General features: G+C 42.8%; 1 protein-coding gene across 2 annotated transcripts in view; it reads left to right on the forward strand.

The window, feature by feature from the left end:
• The window catches only part of il11ra (interleukin 11 receptor subunit alpha), a 55049-nt gene extending 41642 nt beyond the window's left edge, over positions 1 to 13407 (forward strand). Inside the window, exons 10-12 of one of the 2 annotated variants that reach the window (XM_077243268.1) lie at positions 7579 to 7678; positions 7799 to 7879; positions 10186 to 13407. In XM_077243268.1, coding sequence (XP_077099383.1) covers positions 7579 to 7678; positions 7799 to 7877 — 179 coding nt within the window. In that variant the 3' untranslated portion in view covers positions 7878 to 7879; positions 10186 to 13407. Of the gene's footprint in view, positions 1 to 7578; positions 7679 to 7798; positions 7880 to 10180 lie in introns of both variants that reach the window. The other variant, XM_077243267.1, reaches the window with a different exon arrangement.
• The last annotated feature ends 747 nt before the right edge of the window (positions 13408 to 14154 follow it).

A 14154-nucleotide genomic window follows, 5' to 3' on the forward strand; every position in this document is an offset into this window, starting at 1 on the left:
AGCACCCCAAAACACAAGCGCGTCAGCTTCTGAGTCTTCAGCAAGCGCTCTGTGTGTGAAATCTTATCAGTCTGTCTCTCAAGTGTTTTTGTCTGTCCTTAGTATTGCTAGGCAGGAGTTTTTCACATATAAAAAAAAAAAAACTATAAGGAGACGATATATATATATTTAATATGGCGAGCGAACAGCAGTTCAGAAAGTGTGTTCATCCCTGCCCACGTTATATCACGGGTGGGGACACTCACGATCTGTGTGTTGTTTGTATGGGAGTGCAGCATGCCCAGTCAGCTCTCGAGGGAGCTGATTGTGTGCATTGCGAGCGTTTGTCCATGAAAACGCTCCGCTCCCGCCAAGCTCTCTTCGAGAAGAGTGGTTCGGTGCGCTCTCCCCGCGGTTCGGGTCCCGCTGCTGCCGAGGCACAGCGGAGGCTTCAATCGTGGGGATCGCAGATGGATCTATCAGCGGGGATGGAGACGGGCTCTGCCCTATCTCTGCCCTTACCTGGTAGATCCAGCGCCTCAGATCCGGGTTTGGAAGCACGCGCTGCGGTTTCTTCCGCCCGGGCTGAGGCACCATCACTTCAGCTATCCAGTTCTGAGGAACTGGACATTGAAAGTGTGGATACTGCAGAGACTGGGGACTCGTCACTTCAGTCTCCTGCTAGTGAGGAACTTATAGAGGTGTTAACTCGTGCAGTTGAAAGATTAAGCATTGAGTGGCCAGCTGATAGACAGGAGTCTAGATCTAAGAGCAAGCTGGATGAGAGATTTTTGCCATCTCGCGCTGCACCTCTGCGCCGGTGTCTGCCATTCTTTCCTGATCTCCACACCGAGGTTTCGAGATCATGGAAAAGACCGGTTTCGTCCAGAATATTCACACAACAAACATCGTTATATTCTAATATTTCTGAGGCGAAATCTTATGGCTATGGGGCGATGCCTAAAGCTGAGGAAGTGTTGGCGAGCCACCTTTCTCCTGATACGGCATCGTCCTTCAAGACACCGGCGTTGCCCACCAGACCACTAAGAAACACTTCGGCTCTGGTGGGCAAAGCTTACACGGCGGTTGGACAGGCAGCATCCTGTTTACACACTATGTCGATTCTTCAAGCCTATCAAGCTGATCTGTTTAAAGATATTAGTGAGGGGCAGGAATTGAGTGCTGATGTATTGAGAGAGTTACGTCAGGCAGCCGATCTCTCTCTCCGTGCCACCAAGGAGACGGCCAGATCAGTAGGCCGTTCTATGGCAGCCCTGGTGGCAACGGAGAGGCACTTATGGCTAAATCTTTCCAATATGAAGGAGAAAGAGAAATCCTTCCTTCTGGACGCCCCGTTGTCGACTGCTGGCCTCTTTGGTGACTCGGTAAATACGGTCATCGAGAGGTTTCAAGAAGAGAAGAAGCAGGCGCCGGCGCTCCAGAAGTTCCTCCCCCTTAGGGTGCATGTCCCCGGGGCTGCTGGGCGGAAAGAGCAACCCCGGCCGTTGAGTAGCTCCTCGCACAGGGCGCAACAGAAAAGGAGCGTCGCGCCTCGTGCTCCTCCCCAGCAAGACTGGGCCGAGGCGCGGCGCTCTCAGTCGAGGCCTTCCAGGGGCAAAACCGATTTGAGGACGGTTATTGTCGCCAGGAAGGCTTCGTCGAAGAAGCCCTGACGCCACAAACGTCAGGGTACTGAGGGTGGTCCCCACCAAGAGAGAAAGGTGTTCGCCGCAGTACACGGCGCCCGTTCTCTCTCGGTGCCCTCAGGGGCCCGTTCTGCCAACCCCGCCTGCGTTCCGGGGCGTAGAAGGTCCCAGCGAGCGCTTTCCCGAGGGACGCTCGCTCGCTCCGAGGAGCGGTGTGATGCGGTTAGACCAGTTGTTCCCTGCCGGTGCGCCGTTACAGGGCATTGTGTCTGCCACTCAAAATATTCCAGAGGCCAGTCTCGAGAGACTGGTACCCTTAGTAGAATTTTTGGCGGATTGGAACAGCCTTCCAAATATTTCTCAGTGGGTCCTGCAGACTATCGAGCACGGGTACGCGATTCAGTTCAGATCACGCCCGCCACGCTTCAGAGGGGTTCTTCCCACAGTGGTGGACCCCGAGCAGGCTCTGGTTATGGAACAGGAGGTGAAAACTCTGCTGCTGAAGGGGGCTATAGAACGAGTTCTTCCTCCCAGCAGAGAGTTGGGTTATTACAGCCGATATTTCATCGTTCCGAAGAAGGATGGGGGGTTGCGTCCTATTTTAGATCTGCGCCTATTAAATCGCTCAGTAGGGAAGCTCAAGTTCAAGATGCTGACTCTCAAGCAGATCGTGTCACAGATCAGGTCCGAGGACTGGTTTGTCACGATAGATCTAAAGGATGCATACTTCCACATTTCCATCCTTCCACAACACAGGAAGTTCCTGAGGTTCGCTTTCGGGAGCGAAGCGTACCAATATCGGGTTCTTCCTTTCGGCCTAGCACTGTCTCCCCAAACTTTCACGAAATGTATGGATGCAGCCCTGGCTCCGCTGCGACTCCAGGGCATCCGCATTTTAAACTATATCGACGATTTGGTTGATTCTGGCTCAATCGGAGCATCAGGCGATTCGGCATCGAGATGTTGTTCTCGCCCATATAAAGAAGTTAGGGCTGAGGCTCAACGCCAAGAAGAGTGTGCTTTCTCCAGTACAGAGGACCACCTTTCTGGGCGTGGTTTGGAATTCGACAACGATGCAGGCACGTCTGTCTCCTGCTCGTATAGCTTCGATTCTCTTAACCGTCAAACAGGCAAAGCTAGGCCAGTCACTCACTGTAAAAGAGTATCAGAGAATTCTGGGTCTGATGGCAGCTGCGTCCAACGTTATACTTTGCGGCCTGCTGTACATGAGACCACTGCAGTGGTGGCTCAGGTCCAAGGGGTTCTCCCCGAGGGGAAACCCGCTCCACAAGATCAAGGTCACGCGACGGTGTCTCCGTGCCCTGGCTATGTGGAAAGAACCTTGGTTCCTGTCCCTAGGTCCTGTGTTGGGGGCTCCATGTCATCGTGTAACACTAACGACGGATGCCTCTCTCACAGGTTGGGGGGCGATCATGAGTGGTCGCTCAGCTCAGGGTCTGTGGCAGGACCATCATCTTCAATGGCATATAAATTGTCTAGAAATGCTGGCGGTGTTTCAGGCTCTGAAACACTTCCTCCCAGACCTGAGAGGTCATCATGTTCTTGTCCGGTCAGACAACACATCGGTGGTCTCTTATATAAACCATCAAGGGGGTCTGCGTTCGCGCCCGTTATACATGCTGGCTCGCCAGATCCTTCTATGGTCCCAAGGGAAGCTTCTTTCATTGAGGGCGATCTACATCCCGGGGTATTTAAATCAGGGGGCAGACATCCTGTCGAGGCAGGGGCCGAGGCCCGGAGAATGGGGCCCGTTCTGCCAACCCCGCCTGCGTTCCGGGGCGTAGAAGGTCCCAGCGAGCGCTTTCCCGAGGGACGCTCGCTCGCTCCGAGGAGCGGTGTGATGCGGTTAGACCAGTTGTTCCCTGCCGGTGCGCCGTTACAGGGCATTGTGTCTGCCACTCAAAATATTCCAGAGGCCAGTCTCGAGAGACTGGTACCCTTAGTAGAATTTTTGGCGGATTGGAACAGCCTTCCAAATATTTCTCAGTGGGTCCTGCAGACTATCGAGCACGGGTACGCGATTCAGTTCAGATCACGCCCGCCACGCTTCAGAGGGGTTCTTCCCACAGTGGTGGACCCCGAGCAGGCTCTGGTTATGGAACAGGAGGTGAAAACTCTGCTGCTGAAGGGGGCTATAGAACGAGTTCTTCCTCCCAGCAGAGAGTTGGGTTATTACAGCCGATATTTCATCGTTCCGAAGAAGGATGGGGGGTTGCGTCCTATTTTAGATCTGCGCCTATTAAATCGCTCAGTAGGGAAGCTCAAGTTCAAGATGCTGACTCTCAAGCAGATCGTGTCACAGATCAGGTCCGAGGACTGGTTTGTCACGATAGATCTAAAGGATGCATACTTCCACATTTCCATCCTTCCACAACACAGGAAGTTCCTGAGGTTCGCTTTCGGGAGCGAAGCGTACCAATATCGGGTTCTTCCTTTCGGCCTAGCACTGTCTCCCCAAACTTTCACGAAATGTATGGATGCAGCCCTGGCTCCGCTGCGACTCCAGGGCATCCGCATTTTAAACTATATCGACGATTTGGTTGATTCTGGCTCAATCGGAGCATCAGGCGATTCGGCATCGAGATGTTGTTCTCGCCCATATAAAGAAGTTAGGGCTGAGGCTCAACGCCAAGAAGAGTGTGCTTTCTCCAGTACAGAGGACCACCTTTCTGGGCGTGGTTTGGAATTCGACAACGATGCAGGCACGTCTGTCTCCTGCTCGTATAGCTTCGATTCTCTTAACCGTCAAACAGGCAAAGCTAGGCCAGTCACTCACTGTAAAAGAGTATCAGAGAATTCTGGGTCTGATGGCAGCTGCGTCCAACGTTATACTTTGCGGCCTGCTGTACATGAGACCACTGCAGTGGTGGCTCAGGTCCAAGGGGTTCTCCCCGAGGGGAAACCCGCTCCACAAGATCAAGGTCACGCGACGGTGTCTCCGTGCCCTGGCTATGTGGAAAGAACCTTGGTTCCTGTCCCTAGGTCCTGTGTTGGGGGCTCCATGTCATCGTGTAACACTAACGACGGATGCCTCTCTCACAGGTTGGGGGGCGATCATGAGTGGTCGCTCAGCTCAGGGTCTGTGGCAGGACCATCATCTTCAATGGCATATAAATTGTCTAGAAATGCTGGCGGTGTTTCAGGCTCTGAAACACTTCCTCCCAGACCTGAGAGGTCATCATGTTCTTGTCCGGTCAGACAACACATCGGTGGTCTCTTATATAAACCATCAAGGGGGTCTGCGTTCGCGCCCGTTATACATGCTGGCTCGCCAGATCCTTCTATGGTCCCAAGGGAAGCTTCTTTCATTGAGGGCGATCTACATCCCGGGGTATTTAAATCAGGGGGCAGACATCCTGTCGAGGCAGGGGCCGAGGCCCGGAGAATGGAGACTCCACCCCGAGGCGGTGGAGCTCCTATGGAAACATTTCGGTCATGCCGAGGTAGACCTATTTGCATCCAGAGAAACTTCACACTGCCAACTGTGGTTTTCCCTAAGTCCTCCAGCCACTCTGGGGTTGGACGATATGGTACAGGAGTGGCCGAGGTCACGCCTGTACGCATTTCCCCCGATTGCTCTGCTCCCAGGAGTTCTGGAGAGGGTTCGCCGGGACGGGGTCAGTCTACTGTTGGTAGCCCCGTACTGGCCGGCCCGAGTTTGGTTTGCGGACCTAATATCTCTCTTCGACGGCTCTCCTCTGGAGATTCCGATCAGGAGGGACCTTCTCTCTCTCAGGCGAGCGGGTCGATACTTCACCCCCGCCCAGATCTATGGAGGTTGTGGGCTTGGCCTCTGAGGGGGCCCAGCTCATAGAATCTGGTCTCTCGACCGAGGTCGTGGAGACCATCCTCCACGCCAGAGCTCCGGCCACTAGGAAATTATATGCCCTGAGGTGGAAAATGTTCACCTCTTGGTGTGGAGAACACCAGTTGGACCCAGTTAACTGCCCAGTGGGTGCAGTGCTGGAATTCCTTCAGGAGCGTTTCTCCACAGGGTTATCCCACTCCACACTCCACACTGAAGGTGTATGTGGCGGCCTTATCTGCTTACCACGTCCCTTTGAGTGGAGCTTCTCTCGGGAGACACCCACTTGTAACCCGTTTCCTTCGTGGCACTCTGAGGCTTAGGCCAGCAGTTCGCACGAGGGTGCCGACCTGGGACCTGGCGGTTGTTCTAGAAGGTCTTTCTCTAGCACCGTTCGAGCCCATTGAAGAAGTTTCTGAGAAATTCCTCACTCTAAAGACGGTATTTCTTCTTGCTATATCTTCATTAAAAAGAATAGGAGATATTCAAGCTCTGTCGGTTTCTCCCTCGTGCTTGGAATTTTCACCCGGCATGGTCAAGGCTTTCCTCCTTCCTAGGCCGGGGTATGTTCCCAAGGTTCCAACTAATGTGGTCAGGCCTATTGTACTGCAGGCTTTCTGTCCTCCTCCATTTTTGACATCGGACCAAGAGAAACTAAATCTGCTCTGCCCTGTTAGGGCTTTAGATGCGTATGTCCACAGAGCTGCCCTGTGGAGAAAGAGCGAACAACTGTTCGTTTGCTTCGGACCCCCTAAGAAGGGATGTCCAGTATCTAAGCAGAGGTTGAGCAAGTGGGTGGTTGAGGCCATCTCTCTTGCCTACGAGTCCTCCGGTCAGCCTTCTCCTTTGGCTGTCCGGGCTCATTCAACCAGGGGTATGGCTGCCTCTAAGGCTATTTTGTCAGGAGTATCTATTCAGGATGTTTGAGATGCGGCAGGATGGTCATCACCGCATACATTCGCTCTGACTTCACACAATGGACACTTGCTCGTATGGCGGCGTTGGTATTAGCGTTCCCAAAGCGTTGTCACGCAGCTCGAGTTCCCTGATAGGGAACGTCTCTGGTTACGTATGTAACCCTAGTTCCCTGAAGGGAACGAGACGCTGCGTGTCTTTGCCATACTCCCGGCATGCCCGTGAGCACTTGCTTCAGTTTATCAGAAGCTGACGCTTGTGTTTTGGGGTGCTTATATAGTTTCCTGGTCGATGACATGACCCGCCTATGACGTTCTGTCTCGCCATTGGACTGATTTCATACGTGCTTCATGACGCACTCACGCAGGGGCGTTCCCAAAGCGTTGTCACGCAGCGTCTCATTCCCTTCAGGGAACTAGGGTTACATACGTAACCAGAGACGTTTTATGGTTGTAGACAGCAGTTTTAAAGAAAATAAAAAATTAATTAAAATGAAATCACTTTTTAAGAAAAAGGAGGAAATCATTATTATTATAATTATTCATATTTTTAAAATGTATTTATATTCATATTTTTTTCTTTTTTGGTATTAGTTGTACTAATGTTATAACCAGTAACATTTACGGGGGGGAAATACCAGCAAATCAATAAACATAAATATTTATCTAATTTTCTTTTTCACTTAATTATTTATTTATTTTTCAATTTGTTTTGTGTGTTTTTTGTATGTTTTGTGGGTTTTTTGTGCTTTGTTTTGTGTTGTTTTTTGTTTCTTTTTATTTTTTTGTGCTTTGTTTTTTTTGTTGTCTTTAGTTTCGTTTTGTTTGTGCGCTGTTTTTTTTTGCATTTAATTTTGTTTTGTGATGTTTTTTATTTTGTGCGTTGTTTTGTTTTAGGTTTTGTTTTTTTGTTTTGTGTTGAGTTTTTGTGTTTCGTTTTGTGTGAAAACAAAAATCATTTTTGTTTTGCATATTTATTTGTTTTTTGTTTTGTGTTTGCTTTTATTTTGGGTGTTGTTTTTCTTTGTTTTGTGTTGTTTCATTTTATGTTTTGTGCTTTTTGTTTTTGGGTGTTGTGTTTGGTTTTGTGTTATGTCTGTGTGTTGTTTTTGTTTGTGTTGTTTCATTGTATCTTTTGTGTGTTTTGTGTTGTGTTTTTTTTATCTGTGTGTTGTTTCATTTTGTGTTTTTTTTTCATGTGTTTTTTCCTTAGATGCATTACACTCAAATGGAAGCCTCGGTCTGTTGGTTTTGTTGGGGCTGTTTGCAGCGGTCATGGTGGCTGTGTTATTAACTATCATCGTGCTTCTATGGTGAAAATTGTGCTACATTTATCTATATTTCACAACTAAATGCATACAAATCAGTATTTGTCATACAGCTATATGACAAAGACAATTAGTTTATTGATCTTTGAATTGTTCCTTTTATAGGGTGAGGCAAAGGAAAGAAGACAATGTGAAGAAACAGGAACTGACTTCCATGGTGAAGATGAAGTCCATACCGATCTAAAAGTAAGCTGGCTCAGACTTCTGTCTCCAATCTTACATTCCTTGCGTCTGCTGTTCTGGCGATTGGCCCATCTTGGTTTAAACAGTCTGGAGAGACTGCATGCTAAACGATCCATTTATGGTTACTATGTTGATACTTGGAGTATATCATCAGTGTCCAGCCTTCCATTTTTACTGCATAGAAAACAAACTCAGTTAAAAATGCAGTCAACAAAACCAACTATACTACTTCTTGACTTTTCCTTAGCTTCAAGGAAGGCCAAATACACACTGCACATAATAAATGTGTGAGTGAATCCCCTAATTTATAGTTTCAGGTGTTTACAGAATATAATAGTCACTCCTGAACTTACAGTGCTTGACATAATTATAACCAAATCAATGTTTTCGTATTTTGCGGCTATGAACACAAAATAGCTTAACCCGATTTTTTTGAGTTAGCAATATTAGCGACTTAAGATGTTTAATTGTTAGTAAATCTCCGTGAACAAGGGCTCTATATGTTATGTTATTGTTATTAAGTCGCTGCGTTTAAATAGCTCTTTCTCTCTCTCTCGTTCTCTCTCTGGAGATAGCAATTTACAAACAAGTCAAGACAAATACCTCTGATTCTGTATTTTTCTAGCATCACATCTCAGCCAAGTTGTTCATAAGAGAGAAACTTACATTTCAAGTACATTAGTTCATGTCATATTAATGTCCATAGTAGCTAAAGAGTTCACATTATCATAGTGAATGCATTGTATAAATAGACCAATCCGATCTGAACGTGAATCAGGGGGCAAAGCTCAGTGATTGGTCAAATCACATTGAACTGAATGAGATCATAGAAATTCCTATTTACATAGGAATGATCTTACATATGATTTACAGAAATTGGTTCTGTAGGGGTTTTATGAATAAGGCCGCATGTAAGCACAGTAAGTGACAAACTTTGCTTATTAATATTATAGAGCAGGTAGTACATGGTCCATTTACAGTAATAGCTTTTGTGTAGTCTACTTTATATGAGCTCTGAATGTTGTAAATTAGTAATGCTAAAAACGGAAGACTAAGACATAAACAGCATATTTCACTTTGAATTTTGAGTTTTTTCATACATCTCCAGATCTAAATTTGTGACTCAAGTGGGAAAATGTGTAAATAAGATGATTTATATGAGAAATGTCTGCTCTAGATTAGCCTGTAATCTTCCAAACTCTCTCACATGGTGTAATGATTAATACTTCAATGAAAATTAACATTGTCATTATTTACTCACTCTCACGTCATTCCATCTGTATGCTGTTATTTATTTATTTTATTTTTTATGGTAAAAAAAACAGCATTCATGTTTCAAAAGATGAGGGTGGATAAATGAATTAGGAATTTTTAAGAAAATATAAAATATCAAAGTAAATTCAAAATATATAACAAAATACACTACCAATTAAAAGTTTGGGGTCATTCATTTTTTTAATTGTTTTTGTAAGAAGTCTCTTATATGGAAGCTTATAAATATAATACAAATAGTGATTTCCACTTTTTATTTCACCATTCTGACTTTTTCTCTCGTAACTGTAAGAGTTTATATCTGACAATTTTGACTTTTTTTGAGTTTATATGAGAAAATAATAGTCAGAATTGTGGGACATAAACTTGCAATAAAATGTTCTCACAATTGCGAGTTTGTTTCTTTCTTTTTTTCCCAGATAAAAAGTCGTAATTACCTTTTATTTTATTTTATTTTATTTTTTTATTCCATGACAGAAATGAGCTTCCATAAACTCACCAAGTCTGCATTTATTTGATCAAAAATACAGTAAAAACAGCGGTTTTGTGAAATATTATGACAATTTAAAATAACTGTTTTTATTTTAATATATTTTAAAATGTGAATAAAATGAAAGAAATTTTCAGCATCATGACTCCAGTCTTCAGTCACATTATTCTTCAGAAATCATTCTATTAATTCTTATTATCAATGGTGAAAACAGTTGTGCTGTTTAATATGTTTGTGATACATTAAAAAAACAGGATTTATTTTAAATTGATTTTTGTTTTGTTTTTAATATCTCTTGATACTTTTGATCAATTCAGTGAATGCTTGCTTAATAAAAGCATTAATTTATTAAAAAAAAAAAAAAAAAAATATATATATATATATATATATATATATATATATATATACTGACCTGAACATTTTGAACGGTATAGTGTCTTTAGCAATATTTTTACTTATTTTTTATTAATTGATGCACATTGTGTTTTATCACAGAACTGTTGTTCATCAGGCTCTAAAAAAAATTACTTTTCTCGTTTGACTCTAGATTTGAGAAGTTGTCCGTGTCCAGTTCAGCCCTCATAGGGCATCAGTATAGGGAACCACCACAGCTGACAGACTCCATTACCCACTATACACCTCTCCTCTCAGCAGAGCTCTGAGGGACGTCAACTGTGAACATGTACAGTCTACAATGTAGCACAACGCAATGGAAAAACACAAGGATTTCTTTCTCTCTTTGCTTTCTTCTGCTCACAGCAAATGAAAAACATATTTTTGTGCATATTTTTTCCTTCTTTCTGATATTCTCCACTGGGGACTCATGGAACGCTGTGAAAAGGCTTGGCTTTGTGCGCAGCATACGGGGCATTATGGAGAAAGTGTCTTCGTCAGTTTTTCAGTCCTCATCTGGTGAAAAAGACACTCTGTAACCTTTAGACAGCTGCTATCTTTGGAAGACAGAAAGTCTTGGCACTCCACAATGGACGCGGTGGACTTTCTTTGGAGACACAAAGACGGCTTTGTCTTTCTTCCTGCAAAATCTCTTCACAAGAAACGAAGTTAATGACAGGTGGACGCATCTGCAGTCGATTGTTTTCGTCTGGTTAGTGTCCAGCCTGCCTCAAGTTCTCGGTAATAAACTCCCGTAAAAATGCATTTGATCATGAGTTCATGCTTTGAAAGTTTACGCCAGTAAAGATTAGAAACTTTCAGTGAGCTGGTGTTCAACAAAAAAAAGGACCTTCAATGCAATAAATGCATTTAATTTCTCTGACTTTTCCTTTATAAAGCATTGAATCGAGACATGAATGTAAATCAGTCTTACGATGTCGCATATACACATTTTATAAGGTGATTAAAGCTGATTGTTTCTGTTGAAGCTAGTAGATATCCGCGATATTAAATTCTATGGAAGCTCATCTATAAAGTTATACATTTATGCAGTTATACTGTATAATAGTTTCTACACAGCATACTGCTATGTTGTACATTGCTCTCCAGTGTCATAAAGCTCAATGCATGCGTTTATTTTGTAATTCTTTTAAAATGTATGATTTTATTGAATTATAAGATTTTAGCATACGTATCCTTCCTATAGATACAAACAAAAATAATGAACATTGTCCAAACAAAGTCATAAAATGGTTATTGTGTATGTATAAGTTACTATCTCCAAATATTATTCTTGTACAATTAAAGTTAACTAAGGCAATTTTTTAAATATTTGTTAAGATGTCACTGTGATAATTTCTTTTAATGTCGGGTTCAGACTACATGATTTTGGCACGATCCGTTTGACGTAGTGTGTTGTGGTGATTCATAAACAACAATGGGCATCGGGACGCAAGAATCGGTTGTTTCATCTCGTATAGTGTGTCATATTGGACGACAACAGACTGCGACTCTCAAAGTGCATTATTGGTATTCTCTAGCTGTTGAGAATACATTGGTTGTACACTTGTTTTTGCGGTGCATTATGGGATTGAATGAGTGCACTCGACAACATATCAACAATACTCCTGCCTTTATGATTTTTCCTCAAGGCGGAGCATTAGCTTAATGCTAATTCTAGAACTCACACAGTTTCTGCAGCGCCTCCGCTATCGTTCGCAACTTCAGACACTGGGTGAGTTCTGGAATTAGCATTAAGCTAACGGTGGCCATTGTTTACGCTCTTGTTTCCAGAAGTCAGTCGCTAGTTCCACCTCAGTGACATCACACACGTTGCTAAAAACGATGGTTGGTTGAGAAGCAATGTGTAGTCTGACCACGACACGACAAGAATTTAGGAAAATCATATAATCTGACACAGTGACTATCATAACAGACAGAAATATCTAGTCTGAACCTGGCATAAATATTGACTGAAGAAGTTTGCCAGATGTTTTTTAACATATCTTCATGCATTTTTGCACCATTTGCTTGTAACCTCGGCATTCATTTTACTTCTTTTTTTTTGTCTGTTTCCTTTCCACCAGCAAGATGATTTGTGAATTTTTAAAGCAGCAGTATTTATACTGAAAGTGACTTATGGGATCTGTGCTGTTATGATATACCCTTTAAAATAGAATTTGATTCTCCAACCTATATGCATCATTAAACATTTTCCAATGCAAAAAAAAATGATATGTAAAAAAAAAAGGGGGTTTGGCTTTGTTAGTCATTCATATTTGAGACTAGCCAACCTCTTGTTTTAAAATTTAGCCCGTCATATTTTCTTACTTCCCCGCTTTGGTTTAAGTTGTCTCGCATGTTGAGAGTACATAGATTTGGTTAGTGATATTCTAGACTGCATTTTTAATTTCATTTATTTAATGATTATCAACATTCAGGAAAATCTGTGGTTCTCAACTGGTTTTGCTTCAGCACCCCGAGATTCTTCATTTGACTTCATGTGGCGCCCAATGTAGTACCAAATTGTTTATCATACAAAGTAATCAAAAACAATTACAATCAAACAATTAAATGTATTAATATAACTATAAACTGCACATGCCCAACAACACACAAAATATTAACATTTCTGTGCTCTCGGGAGCCATAAAAATGAGCCCCACAAATTATATTTATCCTCATTGCAAATAAACATATTTAATGTAGCCTGGGTCGTATTGATTTTCCCACCTCAATTTTATGTCTGTCTAATTTTGCTAGTGTGCAGATTTTGACTGAAATACCAATTGATTGCAATCGATATCCACATGGTTTTGTTGCAGCTAATTATTTTGCATTCAGCATTGTTTGGGTCGTGACCAGTTGAGAACCACTTCAGTAAAGCGTCAGAACACTATAACAGGCCGAAAATATCATATTTCTGTTTATTTTTAGAGACTGCACCTGTAAAGTGACTCATTAATGGTGTGTTATTGGCCTGGCGTGCAGTTATAGTCACTCCACACTGACCATCAAATCTCGCATCAGAGAAATTCAACCTTCCGATTCCAGAAACCCGAACCAAAGGAAACAAGCCGATCGATGAGAAATCATCTGTTCCTGGCAGGATAGAGAGAATATATATTTCAAGCAGGACAGGTTCTTGGAGAAAAATATGTATATTTCCCGTTTGCTCTTTGCTTTTTTTTAATAATGTTGCATGCATGCTGTCAAAGATGTATTGGGAAGATGGACTTCTGTTAAAGAGGGAAAGGTGAACACAAAGGCGTCCACAGTAAATGTATATAGTATATTTTTCTGTACAACATAAGCTGTTTTATTATTCCCCTGTTTATATTTTTTGTGAAATTAAAGTTATTTTATGTGAAGTAAAGTATGATTTTCTTAATTTCATGATATTCAGGACAGGAGGTTCATATGAGGTTATTCATGAAGTTAAGCGAAGAACAACTTTAGTCATGGATCGGTGACAGATCTTTTCACTGATACTGTCAGTTTGTTTCTACAGGGAAATTCAGCAACTCACTTCCAACCAATTTACAAATATTTAATCATGAAAATCAGGCAAGGGATTTAGTTGCTCATTGAGTTTATACAGCAAAATTAGCCTGCTGTTACTCGGCCAAGGTTTTGGTAAAATAATATACCTCCAATATTTGACTGTGGCGTTTTTTAGTCTGTTGGGATTTACATGTTATACTGACTTTCAAATCATATAGTCCTAATATTTACATGTTCTTCTGAATCATTTATGCTGCATATTAAGACATTGATTATGGTGTTTTAAATATGTCAATAGCTGTACCGTTTTAGTTTTGTCTGGCTGGTCAATGGAATAAAGCCAGTGTGATACAAATAAGACCAACATTGAATATCTAAGTATTTTTTTGTAAAGGTGTTTGAGGGAATGTGAAACTCGTGTTAAAGTGAAATATTTTACCTTTTTAATATTTTTCCTCTTGATCATTCCTCTCGACACATTTATTGATTGTATCTGGTTATTAATAGGGGTACTTTAACATAAAATTTGTCACTGATTTTAATGTTCAGATTAAAGATTTTAAAGGTTCCTAATTTTGTTGCAAGGTTCATTTCGGACCTTCATTGCAAGGTCCGAAAA

The sequence above is a fragment of the Siphateles boraxobius genome, unplaced genomic scaffold (assembly GCF_051911475.1).
Source record: "Siphateles boraxobius isolate OS27281-9 unplaced genomic scaffold, OSU_SipBor_1 25, whole genome shotgun sequence".
NCBI lineage: Eukaryota > Metazoa > Chordata > Actinopteri > Cypriniformes > Leuciscidae > Siphateles > Siphateles boraxobius.